Genomic DNA, 26,667 nt, shown 5'->3' on the forward strand with positions numbered 1-26,667 from the left:
ATGAGGGGACTTCGCACAGCTCCAGTGATCTGTTGAAGGTCTGTGTGAAGATGGGGGCCAGCTGATCAGCACAGGTTTTTAGGCAGGCTGGTGACACACCATCTGGGCCTGGTGATGTGCTGTCTGTATTTTGGCAGTTCGCGGGAGAGATTTGCTTTATTAAAGTCCCCGAGAATGATTAAAACAGAGCCCGGGTGTTGTTGCTCACTCTCTGTGATCATATCAGCGAGTTTCTGTAAAGCTGTGCTCACGTGCGCTTACGGTGGAATGTAGACACTCACGAGAATGAACGAGCAGAACTCCTGCAGCGAATAGAACGGCTTGCAGTTAACGAAGAGCGTTTCTAGATTTGTATTCAACCATCCAGAAATGATCAAATGTTTAGTATAATTTGTAGATTAAAAAAATACAGTAGATACAGTATATGGATAGTGCAGACATTATAGCATTTGCATAAAATCACTTATAATTACTTTAATTTGTTGACTGTTAAATGTGTGACTTAACACGACATGCACTGCAGAAAAAAATGCTAAATCATGCAGCAGAATATCAAACCATTACAATTGTGCATGAATTCTCCAGAAATGTGCTAAAGTTCATTTAGTGTGTAATTTCTCTTTTTGATGCATGCAATATCAAGAGCCCTAAAACCAAGTTTTGAATCATATTGGGATTGTGGCGTGACACTTAAACACAAAGACATTTAGTATGTTTGAGAGGGTGTGGGTTCTCACAGATTTATTTGGAATAATGTAGCGTGGGGCGAGGAAAGCTTTTGTTTATGTGACAATACACCTCAAACTTGATGATTCAATAACGGATTGGATAATTAGTGAGGTGTATTTCTTCCCACTTCCTGCTAAACGGGTTATATATGATTTTTATTTCTTTATTTTAGAGATTATGTAATCTTGAGACTTGTGTGTACTTATCTTGCTGTTGTTTTTCGTTAATGACCGTGCCAAAGACAGTGCCCGTTCTATTAGTCACAAGCTTGTGTGTGTCAGCAAACAAAATGCAAACAAGTGTCTAAGTGTCCTAAAATTGAGGCATAGACATTTTTTGTATTTTTTAATTTTTAACTGTCTCATCTTTATCCTCAGGGTGGCCAATTCCAAACCTTGAGGTCCACTGTCCTGCACGGTTTAGCGCCATCCCTAAACAATCATATTATGTAATTTATGTACCAAAATATATATATATATTTTTTTTTTATGTAATCCTGAAGACTTTTGTCAGATTTTTCAGATGTGTTTGATCAGGGTTGAAGCTAAACGCTGCAGGATGGTGGCCCTATAGGAGCAGGGCTGGACACCCCTATACTACCATAAAATGAGCTGTGTGAAACCCTGCCAGAGAAAAATCTAGTTCAAAATGCAAAGATGCAGTCAACTATATGTAATATCCATTTTACATGCAAATATTAACATTTGCACAATTTTAAAACTCAAAATAAATAGAAAGGGGAATGTGTACAGGGGGCCTATATCTGGCTCTTCCCTAAGGGCCCCTGGCCCTGGAATGTGATTTCTACTGAGAGGGATCTGCTCTCCTTGATGCTGTTTATAACCCCCATCCACCCTCCACCCCACTGTTTTTATCACCGGGCTCCCCCATGTATTCTATGTGATTTCTGTGACTTCTGTGTATTTTCTGTGTATTTTCTACACCCCCTCCCACCCCCCATAACCGCCAAGGGGGAACGCCAAACCCCCCCCAAAACACCCCACCCCTCCCCTCAGACACACACACCACCCCAGAATTCACAATAATGAAATAACCAGAACTGGGGGCACAATTTACCTTGACACCATTCATTGTCAATACTGAGGATAATCCTTTTTTATGCTCTAAACAGGCAACGTATCTCAGGAGATACGCATATTTCAAAATGCCATAAAAAACAACACAAACAACATATGACTTAATTTTCTTTTTCAACATCTCAAGACTATATGTTCACAATTAATACTAATAGTTGTTGCATTTTTTTTTGCTGAAAAAAATCAAGATTAATATATGCCTATTTTCTACATTTTCTGAATGTCCACCCCCATAGGCGGACGTGTTGGCTTTAGGTCAAACTGAAAAAATGAGCACAGAAAATTTCCAAACAACCTCAACTATGATAATGATAATGATCTCGTGGTACACGTTGCCTCACTGTAAAACATTTCAGACCTCCCAACTCAAAATGTTCTAGTGACTGAATACATCTAAAGTTTTCCATTGGCTCAACATATTATTTCTCATTGAGCCAATGTTAACAGACTGTTGCCACAATTGATAAAAATTCAGTTAGCAGAAATTCAATTGGGCCAATGGAAAAATTTTGATGTAATCAGTCACTAGAACATTTTGAGTTGGGAGGTCTGAAATTTTTTACAGTGCTGTTTTAGGGTTAAAAAAAACAAACAGGAGAAAGCCTGGTTTTGTTTCCCAAGAATACCAAATTAGGTGAAGAATTTACAACAGATCACAAGGGTGAATTCATTGAGTCTTTTTTTATTATTATTTTGATACATTTTAACTCTAATCTTCAGTGTAATGTCTGATTGTTTATTGAAATTAACATTTCTAGGTAAGCAAAGGCTGCAACCAGTGAGAAAAATATATGAATATATTAGATACATTTAAAAAACAAAAAACAACAACAAAAAATTAAATAATAATAAAAAAAGCCAGAAGAATAACCTGGGGTTTGCATGAAAAAATATGTTCATGTTATTGTATTTGACAGTCCAGTCCAAATCCCTAATAAGGGAGCCATGGCACAGCTGCTTCTTGGTGATGCAACTGTTACAAAACAAATTTCAAATTTAACAAGATTTGAAAGTACCAAAATCACCAAATATTCTCTAATTAAATGGCCTAAAACTGTATCTGTGAATTATGAAATATTGCATGCATTATGTGCATTTTTCTTAAATTTTATTTGTCTAGTCCTTATTTAAATTTGGTTACAATTAACAGATTTGCCTACTTTATTCAAAAACTAGGCAAGCAGTTGATAAGAATGTTAATCTTTAAGGTTAAATCTCATGGTATGGGATCAAGAGTTGAGTCTGATGTTTATGGTCTCATAACATTATTTTGTATTAATCTGTTTTGCCCCAATTTGTCATGTTTCCGTTCTGTTTCATTCCAGTACATCAATAAACAATATTTAATATAAAATATTATACATTAACAGGACATTACAGATAACACTCTAAACACTGTACAAAATTTATTTATTTTTTATTTATTTTTTTAGTATCCACAAAACTGGTTTTATTTAACCAGTGGGTGGTACTTGCTTGGAAAGCTGCTCCTTGTTGTGAAATAATCTGTACCGTTGAATTTATACATGCAGCATATTTTGAATATTTCATATTTGTTTGCATCAAATAAATCATAGAATTATTGATGACTTGGGCTGTTTTTTATACCCTAAACAGGCAACGTGTCCTGGGCGATACAACTCATAAAATCCAAAATATAGTGAATTGACGTGTGGCCAAGTATGGTGACCCATACTCGGAATTTGTGCTCTGCATTTAACCCATCCAGGTGAAAACACACACACCGTGAACACACACCCGGAGCAATGGGCAGCCAATGCTGCGGTGCCCGGGGAGCGGTTGGGGGATCCCAAAATAATATAATACAGCCTGTGTGAGCAAAGTCAGTAAGATTTTATCCAATGCGACAACATTAACTAGCATTAAATGTTCGGAACATAACGGTTAACTCAGGTCTGTTAAGTTACAAAATAAAGAAATGTTATTTATCATATGAATGATTAATAATTTTTATCATTCAATATACTCAGTATTCTGACCATGTGCATCAGAGGAAAAAAATATTTGCCAGAAGCTTATTTTCTTCATCATTCCACAGAAAGCTTCTGATATAAAGGTATAAATAAAGCACTCTCTGTCAACTGTGAAAGTCAAATGTGAAACAATGTGTATATTTAAAAGGCAAATACTATTTTTTATAAACTTCCATTTCAATGTCCATTTCAAACAACATAAATTTTTTTCTGTGAATGGGTGTGGTATTTACTCTTCTGTATAGATTCATAAGAATTCAGCAAATAATGCACACTGGAAAACAAGCAGCACAGTACTGAAGCAGAGTACTTCATATAGACCTCGCGCCTGTCAGCTGTCAACTGTTGAAAAGTGAGAACAAAGAGCTGTCAAACATACTCCTTCCTCACCTTTGTTTTGCAGGTTACATGCCTGAACACTGTCAAAGAACAGTGACAATCCCTCTACCTTTGCTGCATGTTTGCTTTGCATTTTACACATCTTAGAATGCAAAAAGGAGGGTTTACCATTTCCAAAAATGAACTGTTACTTTTATATATATATTTTTATAAATATATATTTTATAGAATTAGTATTGCACTTAATTGCACTACTGAAAATATATTAATATATGAACATATTTGAGTACAAATGAGATTAAACAATGTAACTTTTAACATATAAACTCACAGTATGAGCTGCAGTTGGTTTGCAAGTACAATAAGTAAATCAAATAAAAAAAATAATAAGTCCAGTAAATGACTGCAAAGGAACACGAGTATGAGCAGTGAATAAAAAATGTATCTCCATCCCTGGTGTTTTGGAAAGCCTATGACGCACCACCAGCAGTTCTTGATTAAAGCAATTAATACGCTAATTAATTAATCAGGCTTATGTAAATCAATATACCTCTTAGAGTATTATATGTGCATTTGTAATTAAAAAGGAAAAATTTAAAATTAAAATGTCATGTGTGTAAAATGGCTCCTACCAGTGGCAAATAAGAAAGTGCAACAATTATTATTCATATGTCAATAAAATTAAGGTAAAGATAAAAAATAACAATTAACATTTTTCAGTCACTCATATGATTTGGTATTTATATATTTTTTTCTGTCGACAAAATCAGACTCCCTGGAATCAACACCTGGCAGACGACTTGAACAAGTTTTATTGTCGTTTTGAAAAATCACCCCTCACCCGCCCTGAACACCTCTCCACACAACCATTAACACCTCCAGCAACCCCCCTCTCCCCCACACCTACAATTCAAATCAGCGAAGAAGATGTGTGCCAGGTCTTCAGGAAGAACAAAAGAAGGAAAGCACCAGGCCAGCTGGCACCCATCTTCACACAGATCTTCAACAGTTCACTGAAGCTGTGCAAAGTCCCCTCATGGTTCAAACGCTCCACCATCATCCCCGTCCCAAAGAAACCCAAAATTACTGGACTTAATGACTACAGACCTGTGGCCCTAACGTCTGTAGCCATGAAATCATTTGAAAGACTGGTTTTGGCTTATCTGAAGGACATCACTGGACCCTACAGGGCAAACAGGTCTGTGGATGATGCTGTCAATATGGGACTGCACTTCACCCTGCAGCATCTGGACAGACCAGGGACTTATGTGAGGATCCTGTTTGTGGACTTCAGCTCCGCTTTTAACACCATCATCACGGAAACCCTTTAGAATAAACTAACCCAGCTCTCCGTTCCCACCTCCGTCTATCAGTGGATCACCAGCTTGCTGACAGACAGACAGCAGTTAGTAAAGCTTGGTAAATTCACATCCAGCACTCGTACCATCAGCACTGGAGCTCCGCAGGGCTGCGTACTCCCCCCACTGCTCTTCTCCCTATACACCAACGACTGCACCTCTAAAGACCCCTCTGTCAAGCTCCTGAAGTTTGCAGACGACACCACACTGATCGGCCTCATCCAGGACGGTGACGAGTCTGCTTACAGACAGGAGGTTAAGGAGCTGGTTGTCTGGTGCAGTCTTAACAACCTGGAGCTTAACACGCTCAAAAATGTGGAAATGATTGTGGACGTCAGGAGAAATCCCCCTGCTCTCCCCCCACTCACCATCATGAACAGCACTGTGACTGCAGTGGAGTCATTCAGATTCATGGGCACCACCATCTCCCAGGACCTGAATTGGGATATTCACATAGACTCCATTGGCAGAAAGGCCCAGCAGAGGCTGTACTTTCTTCGCCAGCTGAGGAAGTTCAATCTGCCACAGGAGCTGCTGAAACAGTTCTACTCCGCCATCATTGAATCCATCCTCTGCACTTCAATAACTGTCTGGTTCAGCTTAGCTACCAAATCTTACCTCAGAAGACTACGGAGGGTAGTACGGACTGCTGAGCGAATCCTTGGTACAACCCTCCCCACTCTTCAGGAACTGTACTTATCCAGAGTGAGCAAAAGGGCTGGTAAAATCACTCTGGACCCCTCACATCCAGCACACTCCCTCTCTGAACTGTTGCCATCTGGTCGACGTTACAGAGCTCTGAGAACCAGAACAACTAGACACAGGAACAGTTTCTTCCCTCAGGCAATCCATCTCATGAACACTCAACAATAAACGTGGAACAAACAACTATAATACACTATCCATTCTCCACACTCACTTATTTTATTTTTCATTTCAAATTTGCACATACTTGACCTGTACATACATAGTTGTCTATATTATATATTGTGTTTTTGCTGCTTTGTACATTGCCTATTTGGATATTTGTATATTATTCTTTTATTATCTGTGTCCTGTCCTGTTGCTGTCTTTCTGTTGCACTGTGGAGCTTCTGTCACTAAAACAAATTCCTTGTGTGTGTACCTGGCCAATAAAGCTCATTCTGATTCTGATTCTTTGTGTCACACTAAATAAAATAGTGAGTTGGCAGTTGATCTGATGAAATAAAATCATTCATCTTGCTCATATAGACTATGTGATTTTTTTTTCTTTTCCCGTCTGATATCACTGTGATAAGCGATGATAAGCTAAATATTTTCCTTTTAAACCACATATTATTACCCTCAAAAACCCATCAAAATACATAATTCCTTTGGAAAACAGAGCACACTCCCACAGCGCTTTCACGTCTCGAAATCTCACAAACTGATTACTCAGCCTTGATATATTCTCTCATTTAAACGCTATTTTAAACAGAGAAAAATTATCATAATTCCCCACTAATTACAGATGTAAGAGTATAACTGGCACCTTAGCAACAGAATTTCTTACAACCCATGTGTGCATTTCTAATGTTACCCCAGATAGAACATAAAACATTAATGGGGGCAGGATTCTTTGCAAGCTGGTGATGAAATTATGGTGTAACCTTTATCAATGTACCAGAGTCTTCATGGCAGCGAAGCAAGGATGGATATCACAAAACAGCTATTCTTACTGCAAATATTGTTATGATGACAAATCACAAGGAATGAAATAAAAAAAATTGTTAAAAAATAAACAAAATGGTTTTCCTCTGACAGATGTGAAAGGCACTAGTCTGCAGTGGAGTGTCATTGATAGATAGAGGGCACTCAGAATCTGAGAATGACCTCGTTCTTGTTCAGAAAACACATGATTATATAATGTATATTTTACAATGTACATATTCAGCATGAGCATTTGGGACACAACAATAAACTTTATTCAGAGATGAGTTGATACATGATGTACTCTAGAAATATTAAAAATTTTAAATGTCTTGTGTGCATGCAGATTGATCATCCATTGCAATAAAAATTTGTAAAGTTGAAGAAGATCAAAAAAAGTAAGACCCCGGTAACAGGATGAGAAATCAGCAAGAGAGCAGTATTCACTTTGACTTGGCAACAGGGCAAGAGGTGGTTCAATCAGTTGCAGTTAGTTTCACACAGTGAGAAGTGTGCAATGGATCTAAGCATGAACTTGTATAAGAGTTTTAATGGAATGGAGTATGAAACTAAAATTCATGCTTTGATATTTCAACGTTTCTCACAGTTAAGCATTTTTCAGTATTTAAAGATAATGTAACCTAAATTTACTGTAAAAAAATGCATTGAAAAACTAAGTATTCATTTGTAATGTTTAAGTATTGTATTGTTTTGTGTTTTTAACACTTTTGGAAAATGCAGTAGAGATTAATTGTGGAGAACAGTGCTAGTCACATTACTCACTAGTGAATATTTTTTAAGATGGGTCAATTCTGTAGTCAGAATTCTGCAGTGTTGTTGCAAAATCAGGTACTGAATGTTTCCACTGTTAATCCGGGGATAATTATAATAATAATAATAGTTGTGGGGCATGTTATCACATTATATGCTGTAAATTGTCAGTGAAACCTGCCATTAAAACACATATAAGAGCAAAATGTGCACAATAAAACAATAATGAAAACATAAAACAATTCATGAAACACAAAGCAGAAATATAAAAGTAATTATAGCTAAATACACTACGTTTTAGATGTTTTAGAAGTTTTTTATTTTATTTTTTTTAGAAAAAAAAATCAAAAATACAGTAAAAAAAAGTGATATGGTTAATTATTATTACAATTTAAAGTCTTCGTTTTTAATATATTTTAAAATATAATTTATTCCTGTGATAACAAATAAAGCTGATATTTTTGCAATCATTACTCCAGTCTTCAGTGTCACCTGATTCTTCAGAAATCATTCTAATATGCTGATTTGCTGCTCAAGAAAGATTTATTATTATTATTATTATTATTATTATTTGTGTGGAAACCAGGATTTAATTTTTTTTAGAATTCTTTGTTCAAAATGAACAGCATTTATTTGAAATGCAAATCTATAGTGTAAATGTGTTCTTACTCTCACTTTTAATTAATTCAATGCATATTAACTGAATTAAGAATTCATTTCATTTTTAATCTTACTGACCCCAACATACAGTATATTTAAAATTCATTTAAAATAAATGTGACAACTTGCCCCAACCTGTGACCCTTGTCCAGAAAACAGTGCAGCTCTTCAGTTAAATGTCCTTTTATTCTATATCTACTTGACACCTGTCTGAATGTGTGCCAGACATCCAACAGCTACAGAATAAATATGGTGATAGCCTAATTTTAGTTTAGAGGACAGAATTCACCCCCACACACACAAAATGTAAAACATCTTTGAACTAGACGTTTGAAACCAACATACAAGCCACAGCTAGATCAACACATACATTTGTGTAATTGGACTTTTGACTCGAAACCCTGTTGTTTCTGAGATACAGCCTTTGTGACAACTTCTCAGTGAGACAACTAGCCCCGGTCTCCTTTACACAGAGGTGGAAGTGTGGTGCGAATCAAAACAAGCTAATGAGTGTTTTTACAGCAAAAGTCTTGACTTTTTTTTCCTTTTGCAAACAACGGTTTTAAAGATGAAACCTCATTATACATGTCCAAAGCATAAACGGATCAGGACAAATGTGGCAACAAAGTTTCATCTCAGGCAACATTCCAGCAGGTCTGATGCAACAGGGCTGCAACAAGAGTTACATCTCCGTAGTGTAATATAGTGTCCTTCCTCGTCGCATGTGGTTAAATAGTGCTTTACGAGGGTCTCTGTGCTTAGATTTGTGCTTCGATATACACCCAGTCTGGTTTTGGCAATCTGGACCCATTTTAATAATCATCAGAATTTACTTATCGTCTACATTTCAAAAAGGAAATGCATTTCTAAGACGCGAACGCAGTGAAGTTTAATCGAGATCAAGCGGGACATCACAGAGTTTTGCTGACTGATAAATAGACTCGAGGTTGAAGTTCGGATTGAACTTGCTCCATTAGTTTGGACTCTGCGCTGAGGGGCGCGGCGGCGGATGGATACGAGCTCAAGTGATGCGGTTACTGTTTGGTTTGACGTGATACTCTGTTCTCCAAAACTTTTGAACGATTTATCGTGTAACCGATCAGTCTCGACATCAAATGAAGAAGAGTGAGACAATGTTCTACTAAATTGAAAACGTGAGCTCCTCCACTGCGGTTTACTGTGCTCACAGAAGCTCTTCAGACCGGATCACCTCAGCACGATGGAGTAAGTGTCAACTTCCATTCAGAGTTTTATAGGAGCTGCAACTTCCTGTGACAGTGTATATCTCAGTTTAACTAGTTTTCAGAGTTTCTGAACTACAAGAATAACCTGCAGAAATTTATAGAGATAGGGTTTAATCATGACTTTTTGTTATGAAAGTGCACTTAAAACTTCACTGAGTTTCTACATATTTTCTGTACTGTTATCAAGCTTAATTTTGAATAATGTAGTGTAATGCTCTATTTTTAGGCACTTTTGATGCCTTTGAGTTGGTTTATAAAACACTATCGTTTTATAGTTTTAAATTACATTTACTTACAGTATAAACTACAGTACTGACATGTTTCTTTTTTTATTTTGAACTATAAAAAATATTTTTGTTGTTAATATTTTAAGACTTTATTCTAACCTTTGTTTCTCATTTGGCACTGAACTTGACTTGAGGTATCATATTACAGAATAACAAATGAGATCTAGCAAAAGGAAAAAAATCAGATTTAAAGGTTTAGATTTAGTTTTTATTTAAATTATTAGAACATATTGCACTCCATCCTATTAATTTAGTCAATTTAGGTTAAAATCATAAATTTACGTAATTAATATGTATTTTAATATTAATATTAAAATAAATTTTATAAATTTCTATGACCCTGTGTTTTTAGTAGGAAAAAAGTGAAATTCCATAAAATGAAATGTTTGAGCTTGTGTTCTTATTTAAATTTTTGACACCTGGAAAGCGGAATTAACAATTGCATTTTTTTTTACTTTTTTTTTTTATTTTCATATAGGTTTCAGTTTTTCGCATCTCTTTCCTGTATGTGGCATTTCTTCGACTCTCATGCATTGTATGCAATTCACTATTTCAACCGGAATACAGCAAATTGTGGCGGCATAGATTATTCCCAGGAAGACTCCCCTCATTTGCACAGCCGGCTTAAGAGCTCCCTCTTTCCTACTGGCTAACGAAGGCCAATCATAGGTAGAGGGAGGAGTCTGCACAGACGTAGGACTAAATTGGTAAGCAGTACGACACTTTTATTTTGTCCGATTGTTAGTGGGAACCGCACTGCAGCGTATGTGTTAATGGCGTACAGTAAGTAAAGCAAATATTTTGGTGATCCACATTGTTTCATCTTTATTTATTTTTCATTGCTAGTTAAACAGAAAATATATAGCTATTCATAGACCATTTGCGCAACCATGCATGTTGAAAATATTTAATCTGTGTGTTTTTATTGAATTAATCGGATTGTTTTTCTTTACAGATTGGATGACAAAAACGTTTGACGCTTACCCAAACTCAACTTCCACGGAATCCTCTCCTGTTTCCTCTATCCCACCTTCACCTCTGGAGCATGATGTCCAAATGCCCTCCGACTTGGAGGTTATGACCACTCTTCTTAAAGAAGAACTGGCTCAACTGGAGGATTATTACCTGTATGAATCGGCACCTATGAAATTGGAGAAATGGCAAAAATGTGACAAAAGCTTACAAGCTATGGCTACACAGTCATACTATCAGTTACCCTGCGCTTCGTACAATGTAAACCAATCTGAAACAAATCCCAGGCTGGTTTCCCTAGCAACTGGAGATCTCGACCTGCGAGGTTTCTGTGGGGGCTCCATGAGCCGACCGAAAATGTCTCGACCCGGCCCCTACAGCTACATTCGGACACACTGCAACAGCCAAAGAATATCAGCGAACGGATGTAAGGATGTCGAGGTGTTCGAGAAGGAAACGTGGACTTTCAAAGGGACTCATTCAGGTTATGCAGAGCTGGCTTTTGACCAGTGCTCTGTCGACAAATCCTACGGAAAAAGCCACGCGAGTGCAAAGAAGGTTCGAGAATGTGCCATACTATTGAAGGAAGAAGAAAAAAGTTGCTTTACGGAAGACGTGTTTTACCGAGCAGAGATGATGAGAAGTTATGATCTCGGCGGGTCCCTGGAGCCCCACCACAGGCGGGAGGGCCAGAACCACGGGATGAAGATGCTCGGCCACGACGGAATTGCCATGCCCATTTTGCAGTGCGCCGAGAGCGAGAGCTGTCCACCGTATAAACAATCCGATGTAGCCGAGTGCTACTTTCATCAGATTACTGCCAATTTAGAGCCATATCACGGCTTCATGAATGAAATCGATCAGCCAATCAGAACTGAGGCTGTTGATTTCCAGAATAATGACTATTTGCACCACGAATGCCTTGGGGATCAAAGCTTTGAATGTCTGTCCGGAGACAGTGTTGGGTCCTCTTTGGAGTTGCCCATTCAGAAACCACTACAAAGGTCACGGGAAAGTCAGTGTGTGTTTAAGCCAGATGTTAAAGTAGGTTCCTTGGAGAGAAACCATGGAGAACGCAAGCAGAAGAAGAGGGATCAGAACAAGTCTGCTGCCCACAGGTACTGTACCCACTTTGTTTTTGGTAACTCAGTCAAATGAAAGTGCTAGAATATTGCATGAGTGAATAAAAAGCAAGCATGTTTGCTTCAACCGAGCAGAAAAGCTGAACCATGTTATTTTATTCCGCAAATGTTGCCAAAAAACAATAGGTACCGTCAGCGTAAGAGGGCAGAGCAGGACTGTTTGGAGGAGGAGCTTCATGGTTTGGAAGGGCGGAACAGAGAACTTCGGGACAAAGCAGAATCTGTAGAGAGAGAGATTCAGTATGTGAAAGATCTCCTGATTGAAGTCTACAAGGCTCGCAGTCAGCGCTTAAAAGAGGATTCCAGTGCCTAAATCGCCTTTACCAGCATTTCACTTATACCAGGCTCTGACAGCATGTTTTTATGCTCTAAATAATTAGTAAAAAAACAAGAGCTCATGTATTAAAATGGTTGTGTTTTTCCAAAGCGAAAGCCGCATGGTTACATGAACTGAGAGCATAATATCTGAAGCACTGTGATGATAGCCTTGAATACATTCTAATGACTTAGCTTGGCATTTCAATTTACAGTGATATATTTGAAAAGCTGCCCATCTCAAGATTTGACTGAATTTCTTTCTTTAACCCTACTGGTTTGTTTTAGTGAACACAATCTGTGCTACTTTTATCTGTACAGGCTTGCTCCGTTCTTTATTTATCACGAAAGATCTGAATTTGTAATAATGTAGCGACATGGTCAAAATTCTTACTATTGTAATAATGCAAAGCACTGCAATGTATAATGTCACTACCTAATGTCACCTGTCTTTTTTGCATTATATTTTCATGTATTTTCTTCTATTTCTCCTTGATTTGTGAAATATCTCATGTAATTATATTTAGAATACAGGAGAGACAGCTTTTTGCAGTTTAAAATATATTATACATGAAGGTTTATAACATATTAATGACTGATTTTTTTTGGCTCAGGTATGGAATGCATGTCTAATACAGTGAAAAGCATGATGGGTTACAATTTATTGCATGACCCAAAATATGAAATGAATGCTTTTGTGCATTATGACAATATGTAGAATTTTTTATTTTGCCCATTTGTTTTATTCTCATTAACATAGTGCTTTAAAAAATATGTGCTTTGTTTTTTCTTTTTAATTTAGAATTAATGTATGTAGTTAGTATGAGATATAGATTGTTTTTATGCAGGTTTGCGGAAAACAATCACTGTCGTTTGCTACAGGACTTCAAATTCAGAAGAATTTGAATGATTTCAACTTATTTGAACAGGTGCACATTACTACAGTAGTATACTGTGCCTCTGAAAACAGACAAGCGTAGCAAATCTGAACGCATTTATTTCTGCAGGTTCTAATGTGTTTCAGAATCTACCAACACTTGATTAATAAATACAAATTATATTGTGCAGTAATTCTTATTTTTGGTTGATTAAAATGTCAATAAATGATTATGAAATATTTTATGGGGGGGGGGGGTCATTTTTACAAGGTAATAAAGCTTTTGTAAGAAAGGGTGCTCAATTTTTTGTAATGTATGTGACCTGATAAATTCATCTCTTTCTCTTCATTAGTGTTATTGCATTATTAAAGTATATCGTATTTTTTATTATTACAGTGTAGTTTAAATTTAATTGTTATATTTTTTATTATTATTATTTACATTTTCAGTACTCTGGCTAACATGCTTGCAATACTTTTCGTCTTTGAGCCGAAAATTGACGGCAAAATGCTGTCGAACTACTACTCTTTTAACAAGCTATTGATTCTATACAAACCATTATAATTATGATTTCTCCATCAAACTTGTAGCACGTTAGACATGTGGCTGGCTGTAATGTGTGATGTGGCCTCACGATGGCTTCAAAGGAATAAATGAGACGGCAGGCAGCGCTCGTGCTGTTCTTTTTGGCTTTATTTCAGTTTCGATCACAGCGCTCACAGCCTACATACTGTATTACAATTAACTTTTAATAGAAAAACATTCAGTTGCAGGAAAAAATGTGTGAACCTCTAATTTACTATATATTTCTGTAAAAATATTCCTAAAATATGATCTGGTCTTAAAATACACTGTAAAAATGATATTTCGAAGTTATTACTATTATTTACCATCAATTTGTAATTGTAAATTATTTCTACTCTGTTTTTGTTTTTTTCTAGAATTTTTAGTGTAGATAAATGCAATATTTAAATATCACGCATAACAAATTTCTGCCTTTTTTCCATGTAATAATTTGTGACTTCAAAAAGCTAATCAGAAATCCACTAATTAAGTCTGCAAGGAGAAGTCTTTAATTCTGCAGAATTCCATTTAAATGTAGTCATTTTTAATATGGCGAAATTCCATTTTTCTTTAAACTGATTCGGTGATTTTTCTTTTTTTTTTTAATTTTTGATTTTTAATTTTTCTAATTAAATAATGAATAATATTATGAAATAATGAAAATATTTTTTATTACTTAAAAAATATGAATATGTATTTAAAAAATGTGATAAAAGGTGGGACAAGTTTACTGGCCCCGGGGATCACAAGATGGCCCCGTTCACATTTTTTTTTCTTTAATTATTCCATCTAAACTGAATGGTGCGACATCATCCTGTACATGAAGAGCTCATATTTAAATATATTATTTATTAGTTCTTAATTTAGGTGTGTTGATACCCGTCCTCTCCTACTTGTTTAAAGCAATCTTATTGTTAATCCATAGAGTCTGTCTGATACATAATCATACAAAAAAAAAAAAAAAAACAGAGAAAGCAATTAGTACACTCATTGCAAATTATTGCAAACATCCCTATTTTTTCTTGGATATTTGAACTATTGCTTTTTAACTCTGAAGATGAAATAAGTATTGTACAAGCCGTAACATACAAGTGGAAGGATATATTCACATTATCCCCCAAAATACATGAGTGCGTGTTAAAGATGTTCAAAGTAAGAACACAATGGATAAATGTTTTAATCATTCTTCATGCCTAATTTCAAGCACACCATTTACTAGCAATGGTGTGATTAAAATCAATATTTTCTATTTCTAATTTTTTTTTTATGCATATGCAAATCTTTTGGTGGATTGCACCTGCCGTCTTTGTTTCCAGTAACCAGAATTTCATTCAGCCTTTTAATAGGCAGTGGATGATGTGACTTCTGAAGAAAGAGAGCAGGGGAATGCAGAGCGGAGAAGGATGTGCGTGAGAAGCTTAAGAGGCGTTAACTTGAGGCCCTCAGGGCAAAGGGTATTTCACTCAGCACTGTGTTTATATTCCAGCTTATCATGTTTGAAGGAATATAAGAAGCACAGTCTGACATCGCTGGCATTGCTTCAAGGTGTGTGTGTGCACGCAGAGTTGGTAGAATACATGCGTGTTTAGACACACCCCACACACCTTTCAATAGAAGCCTGCTATTGCCTACAGTAAAAGTGATTCTTATCTGTTGCCATTTGAATTTGTCAAGGGATAGTTTTCACTCTAAAAAATAAAGTTTCTTTACTGGCATCTATGGTTCCATGAAGAATTTTTGACATCCACGGAACCTTTCCATTGCACAAAAGGTAAAATGGAAACGGTAACAGAAAAAAAGCTTCTCTATATAATTTAAGTGTTATAAATGTTCATACACACACAAAATTGTTCCTCTATGACATTACTACAAACTTTTTTTTTTTTGGAGCTTCAGAAATGAAAATTCTGTAAACCTTTACTCTCCCTCGTGTCTTTACAAATCTGTATAGTTTTATTTTATTATTCTACTGTGGAACGCAAAAGGAGAAATTTTGAAGAATGGGCTGGTTGCTCTTTTCCATCCATTCCAGTTAATTTCAGTATTTACTAATACATTATTAATATCAAAAGATGTATCTGCCATAATTTTATTAACTAGCTTTAACAAAGATTAATAAATTGTTAATGTTAGTTAATGCATTAACTATAAAGTAATGAAACCTATTCTAAAGTGTAAACAAATACTAATACTAATAAAACTAGCACATAACAAAATTATGATTTTTAGATGTATAAGCTATAAATCACACAAAAGCTTTGAATGAGGAACAGAGAAAAAGTCATCAATCTCTGAAACTCTTCCCCTCCAGCTGTGTCCGGATCAATGAGCCATGCAGCGAGTCACTTGAGAAGCTGGATCAGTCATCTCTCATGAACTCGCTAAGTAGAGCATGGGCGGATGTCAATATTTTCAGTGTGTAACATCTTAAATACCAGTTTTAAAGCTATTGTATGACTTCTGAAGACTTGAAACAGCACACAAGTCACATGAATAACTGTTATGGCTATTGTTTTGTCATTCTGGTAGCCCTACAGCCTCTTTTTATTGTGATTCTACGAAAAGCAGCTGGGCATTCTGTGAAATATATCTTTAAGTTCCACAAAAGAAAATGACATGAAAGGTGAGCATATAAGATTTTTCATTTTTGAAACGTTAAGATAGAAATTACTATTACATAGAGTACATACAACACAAACAGCAATAGTAGAATGTAACCGCTTTATTATTTTCCTGACAGCATATATATGTAACAGAAACTGTGTCTATAACCACAGAAAGACTCTCTTCCTATCTCTCTCTCTCTCTCAAACAGGGTCAAGATGAAAACAACAGAGCAAGCAGATAATTACACTGGTATCTCATCTGTACAAACCTGCCCCATAATGCCTCTGGCACAGACCTGTGCAAGATATGACTGATGGGAGTCCAAAAACCCATAATTTACATTTATGAGAACTCCTCTTTCCAGAGTAATGCAAAAATAACTCCCAATACCAATAATACAAAAATCTCTTCTGTATGCGCATATATAATCACAGACGTAGCCAGAGTTTGAACACCTTATGTTTTCACAAACCATTAACATTTTATGACCTGATACTTAACAATCTGCAGTATTCTACACGCTGTTTACATGCAAGAAAACATTCACATTTTTGTCCAGAAACTTTATATTAATTAAAAACATTCAATTATCATGAGGATGTTTAATACAAACTGACAAAGACCCATTGACCCTAACTATTATTCAATATGAGAATTAACTGATGAGTATTTATATTTAAAATACGTTTAGATGACCACAAATAAACAATCAAATGTCTTAATTCATACCCACACCCATAACATGCTATATGTCTATTTGGTCTTAAAACCATATTCATGTTAACACATATTTGGGGAAAAAAATGAAACATACTACTTAAGATGTCTTACAATAAAACCTAAATGAATCCCCAGATATATCATATACATACAGCACCCCTATTATATTTAGTATACAAGATATATGCTTCACCCTTGCTGTCCCCGTGTAACATTAACAGTGTTACATGCTCGTTGGTTTAATAATGTAAAACAGAAATGAGAACAATCACAAAATATGAATTCTAAGATATATCAAAAAAAAATATTACTGTTACCCATTACAAAAATATGCTAAATACCATGTCGTTGGAAACACCTTACACAAAATGAATAGATTTCATTGTGTCTGAGAGGAAGACACTATTAAAAAGAGCTTTAATCAGGGTCACACTCATGACTCTGTATTATTTGTATAAGTAGATCATAATTATTACAAACTACAGCCAGTATAAAAACATTTTTTTTCCCTTACATAAGCATACAAGTTAATAAGAATATTTTAAGCGTCTCACCTCGAACACTAGCATACTTTCTAAATAAAATCATCATAGAATAAATGCTTCTTGGTTTTCATACCACTCTAGTAAATAATGTATCGATATACACATTTGTCAGTTAGATTTATTTATGTTTTTGAGAGAGGCCTCTTATGCTTAATGACTGCTATTATTTAATTTACTTAATAAAAAATAAAAAAAACTGTGAAATACTATTGCAATTAAAAATTTTCATATACATTTTTTTTTATTAGAATTTTTTTTTTAAGTAAATTCTTCCTGTGATGGCAAAGCTGAATTTACATTTTTTTCAGCAATATTCAGCGTCACATGAACCTTCTAAAATAATTCTAAAATGCTCAAAAAATTAAAATAATAATAAAAAATATTATTATTATTATCAACAATGTTAAAAACTGTTTTGCTGCTTAATATTTTTGTGGAAACCTTTATAATTTTTTCAGGATTCTTTGATGAATATAAAGTTCAAAAGAACAGCTTTTAGTTGACAGAAGTATTTTTTTAACATCCCAATTGTCTTGACTGTCACTTTTGATCACTTTAATGCATCCTTGCTGAAAAGATCTATTAAATAATAAAAATATAAGCCTTACTGACCCCAAATGTTTTAATTTAAAAGGAAGAATTCACTTGCAACTTTGCAAGAGGGAAAATAACACCAGCAATGTGTATATATTTTGTTGTAAGTGCTATTAGGAATCATAAGTATATTGTTGTGCGAAAGCAAAGTATAACAACTGCTTTTTTGTCAAAATCTTGTCTTCTAAAATTCACAATAAGAAAAAAATGTAGTGAAAAAAAGTAAAAAGAATTATTTCCATTGTTGACAGTTACTGCATTTTGGCTTTGTACACCAATATACATAACCATTGCAGTCTCCTCAATATCAAAACTATCTGCTCTTGGAGCAAATAGGAATGGTGGCATTTGACAGACTCATAGGTCTTACCACATTTTTATTCCTTTTTAAACAGTTTGCTACTCAAATGTAACTAACAGTGGAAGTTTCACAGAAACCAGCTAATGGGCAACCATTGTGTTTTTGCTCCTCACTTTTCACCTGAACACTGAACAAAATCTACAGTTGCATAATACATAGCTTTACCATGACTTGAAGTCTATCCTTATCCTCCTTTTCAAAAAAACAAGTTACTGTTAACAAACACGTGACGTGTATATATAAGAGTATATATATGAAGAGTTTATTTGCAAAACCATATAACTCAGTATCTTTAATTTTCAAAAATCATGTTTTTTTATTGTTATGTTTTATTGTGTTAGCTGTATTTTTCAGTTATTTTTTACCTAGTCAAAATAATCCAACTGTAGTTTGATTGAGATTAATTGGAATGCACAATGAAAAAACATGTTTTTGAAAATTGTTAAAAGCAAGAGTTATCCGTTTTTGCAAATGAACTCTTCATGTATGTATATTTTGTCTTCAATGGCATATAAAAGCTTGTATTCACTCAAAAACATTTACCGTCAGTTAACAGCACTGCCTGGCTTGACAGAGAAAACAACTGTTGCTAGAAGCAGCCGCACATGTAGCCAAACTGCTCCTAAATCACATTGTCGCTGGCCTGAAAACAGAAAAACAATTAAATCATCACACGTTTAGAATTACTGCCGTGAACATGAACCCCCGGTTTCACAAACAAGGCTTAAGCCTAGTCCTAGACTATAATGTAAATCTGAGCTGTTTCAACTGAAAGGAACTTGCACCGACTGATCTTAAAACATGTCAGTGCCTTTGTTTTGTCTTAAGATGAACACCAGTAATGCTTTTTTCTAAGGCATGTTTATAAAAATTACTTAAATGTCCTAATTGAACTATGGCTTAATTCTGGCTTAGTCTAAGCCCTGTCTGTGAAACCGGGCCAATGTGTCTACAAATGTGTTATGTAACAGATTAAAAGTATCAGTTTAACACCATTTCAAACACGATTCTATGGAGAACATCAGTTATCAAGATTAAACATGCCTCGCACCTTGATTTAATCTGACTGAAAGAAGTTTGCGTGTTCATACATCTCCGAATCAACAGCTCTTTTCGTCACACTGAAGCGACCCTGATCCTATATGAAGAAAGAAAACAAAAGAGATGACATTCCAACTCTAGTAAATCATGTTGGTCAGCAGCATGCTTGTCTCTCATTCTCACTGGAGTGTGTAAATGGCACTCCATTTGAAGGAGGCACTCTAGAGTTTCCATCATCTGCTCCTTGCGAAGGGTGTGCAGTCTGACCCGTCCTGCAGACTCACATAGCTCCAGCTCCCGCACCGTGTGGTTAAGAGATACTGCCGCACACTGCAGCGCACTGAGACCTGCAAAGAAAATACCAGGAATCCATGTTCTTTACCCATTGTTTTGATCAAAAACAAGCTGAATGTGAAAGCACAAGGATTAAGCCAGGGTCTAAAATTAGCACAGTATGACAGCTAACTTTACCAAGAACTACAACTTACTGCATAATTTAAATTGAGAGATGCAGTTGCTGTTTTATACAAGTCCTCTAATAAAGTGGTCATATACACATGCATACACACACACGCACACACACAAATATACTAATTATTTCCTGGTTGGTAAGACATATTGGTAGCACTATAAGGCTCCATGTGTTAACATTAGATAAATACACTAATAATGAAAAATACTTCTAAAGCATTTATTACTCATAGTGCTCATTAAATTTAACATTTACTAATATATAATTAAATTGTATCTGTGAATAGAATTTAATGGACCTGAGCTAACATGAACTAACAATGAACAGTTGTATTTGTTTTAACTAAGATAACAATTGTATTGCTTATTGTTACTTAATGCATAAACTAATGTTAACTGATTGAACCTTTTAAAGTGTTACCAAAATATTTATAACTGGTACTGATATTCTTAATTCATTGGCACAAAATTTATACTCTGCCAACAAAGGTTCAACTGCTAACTCGAATCTTTAACCATTAAAACCAAATCACTTCTAAGTCTCTCCTTTGTTAATGCAAATTCTGATTACAAAACATGATCAAACGAGTCACCTCTTTCACAACAGGATAATAAAACAACAAGTTTGTGACTAGTACTGCTGGATTCTTCTCAGGTGTAGGCAGCAGGAATACAGCCACTGCCTTACTGCAGCCAAAACTCATTAAAGATTTGGAAAAAGCCAACTTAAACCATATAAAAACAACCCAGTTGATTTTTACAGAACATAGCAATAACCATTTTGTACCGTTTGCATCTCTTTCCTCCAAATTAATATATACGCCATTTCTCATCAAACCTTTCAGGACCTGTCAAAAAAGATATTTAAAATATGAGTGAATGTGTACAAGTAGGCTCTGTATGTTAATACTTCAGTACCACAAAAATATTTTACCTCCAAGACTCGAATATATCCATTCTCTGCACTGAAATGAAGACATGTTTTCCCATATCGGTCCTTCACATTGATATTTGCACCAAGTGACACCAAATCAGCCACCATGAAGTGTTGATTCTTCTGTGCAGCAAGATGAAGGGGAGTCTGGGAAGAAAAGCAGGCCCATTAAACATTTATGCGTGTTTGTCAAGTGACTGACACTCAGAGAATATGCATGTGTGATTGTTTGTCACCTTTCCCTCTGAATCTTTGATATCCAGTTTCTTAAGAGCCACCATCCTCCTGGCAATAACGTACACAAGGGATCTCTTTCCCTCCTCAACAACTCTGTGTAAAAGACTGTGGAGAGAGAATGAAAGCAGTCACTTTCCATTGCATGATCTGTTCACTCTGCAATGTCATGGTATCGCTAACTGTAAACAGCTGTGTTCAATGGGTGGAGTACTACAGATCTATTCCAATGAAAGGTAAACCCTGCATCGTCTTTTATTGTGTTTGAAAACACCGTCAATTCAACTGGTGTAGTCTTTCAGGATGTTTGTCAGGTCTGTGCATGCGGCCATTACCAATAACCATTGTTCAAGTCATTTCATGCAAGAGGGTTTGTTTGAAGACCCTCTGCGCCATCTTTGTTGGCGCTGAAATGTTTCAGATTTCAGCTGGGTTCCCATTAATCTCTTTTATTTTGCTCTGCTTGAGAACTTAATAATGGGGTTTGTCATAAAGTTGGAAGTGGAAAACTAATGCAGCTGCTTATTGAGCGCGACAACAACGATGGAAGACCCACTTTTGTTCTTTCTGTATTTCATAAAAAGTTTCAAATGATAAAGGTGGCACTGCAAAAAGTACCCTTGCAATTCTTGGTACTTGAAGATTATTTTCAGAAACTGTATGCATTTTCTTCATTTTTATAAATTACAGCCGCCTTTGAAAGATTAGTCATTAGGATCTGCATGAAGAAACCATCTGCAATGGCTTCAGTGAGTTCTTGAAGTAAAGAAAAATGATCTTACATCCTTCCTTTTTCGTCTACAGCAAGAAGCTCTTGGTCAGATATCTCTTTCAGCAGATTCTCCTCTCTTTCCAGTTGAGTCCAGAAGAAGGTCATACCGCTCCACTCCTCCAGCTGAGATTGTGGCCATGATGGATAGTTCATCTTTTGAGAAGAAACCTCCCAGACTTCTGGGTTGGGACTGGCGTTAAATGACTCTTGTGGAGAGGGCATCTGGTATTCGCACGAGTTGGCAGGAGAGCAGCTCATGCCATATAGATCATCATACCTGTACTTATCTGTCTCATAACTGCCATAGTCTTCCTGATTCCCCAAGAAGACATTGGCACCCTGACTGTAAGTTGGGGACGGGTAGGAGCTGGACACAGAATGGACAGGGGAGGTTGAGGAGGGTACCGAGTAGCTTGGAGACAAAGGTATCTCATTCTCCTGGCCATATGTGTTCAAGAAACCCTGTGGAGATGCATCTTCAAACCAGAACTCAGAAGAGTATGAAGCTGAAAGGCTTTTGTTTGGCAATCTGTTTGACTGACAGGTCTTGAGATCCTCCTCCAGCACTTCTACTATAATTGCAAGCTCCTCAAGGCTTTTTGTTTGATGTTTCTTCTGTAACAGACATGAGAAATGTGTCACAACCTGTCTTTGTAATACCAACAAACTTACCAAACAAGAAGATAGTTCTGCAGTGGCAGAAAAAGATGTCACTCACCAGAAAATGTCTCCGTTTTCCACCTGTGTTAACTCGTTTCTTATCCCCTTTGGACCAAAGACAGTGCTAATTAGAAACACAATCAGTTTAAAATCATTATGCTGACATTTTAAATTTCTCAACCTTACCTTTAGAAGCCTTTGAATGTTTTCCCTATAAAAAAACAGTCAGAACATGAAAAGCATGCCTCAGTATGACCGTAAAAGACTGTAAGACAAAGAATCATACCTGCAGATCTTTAGGGTCAATACCCTTGGCTATCCGTATATTTCTGAGCATATCCCGTACTGGCATTCTCACTCGGACTCCGAGGTACTTCTTATCAGAAGTAGACTTGTGTTTTTTTGGTCCTAAAGGAACACATGCCTGTTAGTGATGCAGCAGGCAAACAAAACTGCATCCTTCAATATTACACAATGCAAACATAAAGCTTTTAATGTTTTCCAAGTCATAAAGCAACAGGATACATCTTAAGGCTGGAATACAAGAATTTGCGCCTATTTACTGCCAGAAGTCAGATTTGAGCTGACAGATTCCATAGAAAATCATGTAGTGTATGATGGTCAAAGATTTTTCAGCTGCAGACTATGATTACATTCAGTCTGAGAATTTTTTTAACATGTTTGATATTTTAAGCCGATTTTATAACACATTGTTTTCATTTGTCACGGTGCACATTCCCGCTTGAGTTTATGATTGGAACAACTTCAAAGTCTGATGGTGTATGTTCCTCAGTCATTTAGTGTATGATGGCCAGTTTTTTCTCTGTGACCACTACAAAGTTGTTCAGTGTATGAAGCCGTGTATTTTAGATCTGTTCTGTTTTTAAACATTGTGTAGTGTATACCAGCCTTAATGTGATTGAACAGCATGCAAACACGAATCAAATTTCAGTCAGAAATTAATTTAAAGTAGAATTGATCATATTTATGCTCATACAGGTCATAACTTCCGTAATGACTCTAGATTTAGGCTTGCTTTAATGAAAATAACAACATAAGGTGAAATTGTAGCTCGCATTGCATCAGGTGATTCTTGGCCTCCACATCATGCATTAAAATAGTTTAATGCAGAGCTGGTGGTGCATTAGCCCATATATATATATATACGATTTTAATGCATGATGTGGAGGCCAAGAATCACCTTGACTGCTTTTAGAATGGTTTTGCTACAGACAAACCTAAAGCACCAAAGCTAAACACTAGCTTGTCCCAGGAGAGAGACAATCCTAAACCAAATAATACCATACTAAACCAGCTAAAACCAGCACACCAGCTCAAGCTGGCTTAAACCGTTTCCCCCAAGTAGCCTAGGGATATCAGAGCGATTAATCTTCTCCTGGACAGTGTTTTGGAGATATTTTGTACCCACCTGTTTGACAGTTGTTCTTGGCTCTATTGCCCCTCGACGCTTTCTGGCTCGGTACCGGTAGATTCGGTCCATTTGCTTCCGTGGGAGGTTCTGCTGGCAGCAGTGACCCGTCGCACGAATAGTCTTCAGGTGGCTTATCGCGCCCTGCGGCCTTCACCTGACTGCTCACCATCCTTATGTTCGGTTATAAATTTGACTATAAAGTGCCACGCGTTTAGACTGGTATGCTAATGCTCAATGGTCGAGGAATGGGCTGCTTACCTGCTAGACCTCATTCAGCAGGTGTGTCATGTCAGAGGCGGTTTGTTTTCATTGCCTGATTTGAGGAGGCGGGACAGTCACAGCACATTTAACTCCGGCAGAACTCACCTGAGTTTTAACCTGCGAGAACAGTGAACCCATACGGAGCAAAGCTGTTCAGTCCAAGATGTAGCCTACTCATTATAACATATAATAGTAAAATAAAATAAAATAATAAACAAACTGAACCTAATAAAAATTGCAAAGCTAACATTTTTTCTCTAAATACCACAGTACTAAAATGTATTCATTTACATACACGAATAAATGTATTCGTTATATAATTTATAGCTTACATTAAGTATAAATTATCTCCATCTTATACATCTATCTATATATTTAATGAATTGTTTTGATATAGCCTACTTACAATAATGCGGGAAGTCTCCACCTTATTGTAACTATAACAAAACAATTTATTATTTCATGCATAAACCTAATAAATGGATTTATTCTGATCCATTTATTTCGATCTCCAGGGTAAACAGGAGAAATGTATCCAAATGCTAATTAAGCAATTGTTTTGAAAAAATCTCAGCATTTTTTTATTATTTTTTTTGATTGGCATTATCTTCAACCGCTGTCGATCTCTCTCGCCCTATTGTTGGATCATACTGACATCTACCGATGACACACAAACACACACTCCCTCTAAAAAATATTCCGCTGACTTTTTATCAGTCCCTGGGATAGGCTACTGTTACTTTAAATCTGGTAGCTACTCTGCTCAAGAGTTCAATACGAACAAGCCATGTAGGCTACAAGCGATTCTTTTCATTGGCTTGAAAAGGCCATTTTACTGAAATCCTATATAAACTTCTTCTTCTTCTGAGACCAAATTTTAAAATGTATCTCCTCCTGGACCTTTAAAGCTACAATCACCAAACTCGGGTCAGATCTTCAGACTGGTTTGACTCGGTATGCTATATCTTTTCTAACTGATCCGGCTTACAGTTTTCGTAAACCAGACTATCAAAACCACCTAAAATCCCATAGACTTTCATTGAGGGGGTGAGAACTTTTATACAATAAGACGATGTGTTTAAACTGTCTATTGCTATAGCAATGCTAAACATCTCCCTACTGAAAAAAAACAGCTAAAACCAGCCTAAGCTGATTGGTTGCTTTGGCTGGTCTCCCAAGCTGGTTTTAAAGTGGTTTTGGCTACTTTTTAGCAGGTCAGGCTGGTCTTAGCTGGGGTTTTTTTTTACTGAATCAACTGGTTTTAAAGTGGTTTTGGCCACTCTTTAGCAGGTCAGGCTGGTCTTAGCTGGTTTTTACCGAATCAACTGGTTTTAAAGTGGTTTTGGCCACTCTTTAGCAGGTCAGGCTGGTCTTAGCTGGTTTTTAATGAATCAACTGGTTTTAAAGTGGTTTTGGCCAATTGTTAGCAGGTCAGGTCAAACATGCTAGTAACTTGCTAATCATGCTAGCAACATGCTATTAACTTGCTGATCATGCTAGCAACATGCTAGTAACTTACTAATCAGGCTAACAACATGCTAATCATGCTAGAATCATGCTAGCAACATGCTAGTAACTTGCTAGCCATGCTATCAACATGCTAGTAACTTGTTAATCATGCTTGAAACATGCTAACATCATATTAGTAACTTGTTAATCATGCTAAAGACATGCTGGTAACTTTGCAATTCATGCTAAAAACATGCTAGTAGCACCTTAGCAACTTAGCAGGGTACCATAGCAACCACCTAGCAACACCCTAATATTACCTTAGCAACCGCATAGCAACCATCCCGAGTACCCTAGCAACCACATAGCAACACCTTAGCAACCACCCCAAGTACCCTAGCAACCACCCTGGATACCTTAGCAACCACCCCGAGTACCCTAGCAACTGCATAGCAACACCTTTGCAACCACCCTGGGTACCATAGGAACCGCCTAGCAACACCCTAGCAACCACCCCAAGTACCCTAGCAACACCATAGTAACCACCCTGAGTACCGGAGCAACTG

General features: G+C 36.4%; 2 protein-coding genes across 2 annotated transcripts; one reads left to right on the forward strand and one right to left on the reverse strand.

The window, feature by feature from the left end:
- Positions 1-9,260: 9,260 nt before the first annotated feature.
- atf5b (activating transcription factor 5b) lies at positions 9,261-13,845 on the forward strand. Its single transcript, XM_079387276.1, has 4 exons — positions 9,261-9,842; positions 10,628-10,856; positions 11,105-12,239; positions 12,390-13,845. Exons 3-4 carry the CDS (start codon positions 11,110-11,112, stop codon positions 12,574-12,576), a joined length of 1,317 nt encoding a protein of 438 aa, XP_079243402.1. The 5' UTR covers positions 9,261-9,842; positions 10,628-10,856; positions 11,105-11,109; the 3' UTR covers positions 12,577-13,845.
- A 4,307-nt stretch (positions 13,846-18,152) lies between these two features.
- Positions 18,153-24,674, reverse strand: LOC306851183 (uncharacterized protein). Its single transcript, XM_079387321.1, has 11 exons — positions 24,389-24,674; positions 23,246-23,367; positions 23,146-23,170; positions 23,018-23,064; positions 22,310-22,914; positions 21,530-21,635; positions 21,294-21,440; positions 21,147-21,207; positions 20,072-20,235; positions 19,899-19,985; positions 18,153-19,490 (listed from the first exon to the last, which is right to left on the reverse strand). Exons 1-10 carry the CDS (start codon positions 24,558-24,560, stop codon positions 19,905-19,907), a joined length of 1,530 nt encoding a protein of 509 aa, XP_079243447.1. The 5' UTR covers positions 24,561-24,674; the 3' UTR covers positions 18,153-19,490; positions 19,899-19,904.
- Positions 24,675-26,667: the final 1,993 nt, after the last annotated feature.

The sequence above is a fragment of the Barbus barbus genome (assembly GCF_936440315.1).
Source record: "Barbus barbus genome assembly, chromosome: 31".
NCBI classification, from domain to species: Eukaryota; Metazoa; Chordata; class Actinopteri; order Cypriniformes; family Cyprinidae; genus Barbus; species Barbus barbus.

Bases quoted from the DNA above. Each gene is read 5' to 3' on its own strand.
- LOC306851183 (XM_079387321.1), bottom strand. From the start codon at position 24,560: ATGGTGAGCAGTCAGGTGAAGGCCGCAGGGCGCGATAAGCCACCTGAA. The intron at 23,065-23,145 runs GTAAGGTTGAGA...TTTGGTCCAAAG, and splicing joins ACATTCAAAGGCTTCTAAAG to GGGATAAGAAACGAGTTAAC. The intron at 21,636-22,309 runs GTAAGATCATTT...CTCTCTCCACAG, and splicing joins GTAGACGAAAAAGGAAGGAT to TCTTTTACACAGAGTTGTTG.
- atf5b (XM_079387276.1), top strand. From the start codon at position 11,110: ATGACAAAAACGTTTGACGCTTACCCAAACTCAACTTCCACGGAATCC. The intron at 12,240-12,389 runs GTACTGTACCCA...AAAAAACAATAG, and splicing joins AACAAGTCTGCTGCCCACAG to GTACCGTCAGCGTAAGAGGG.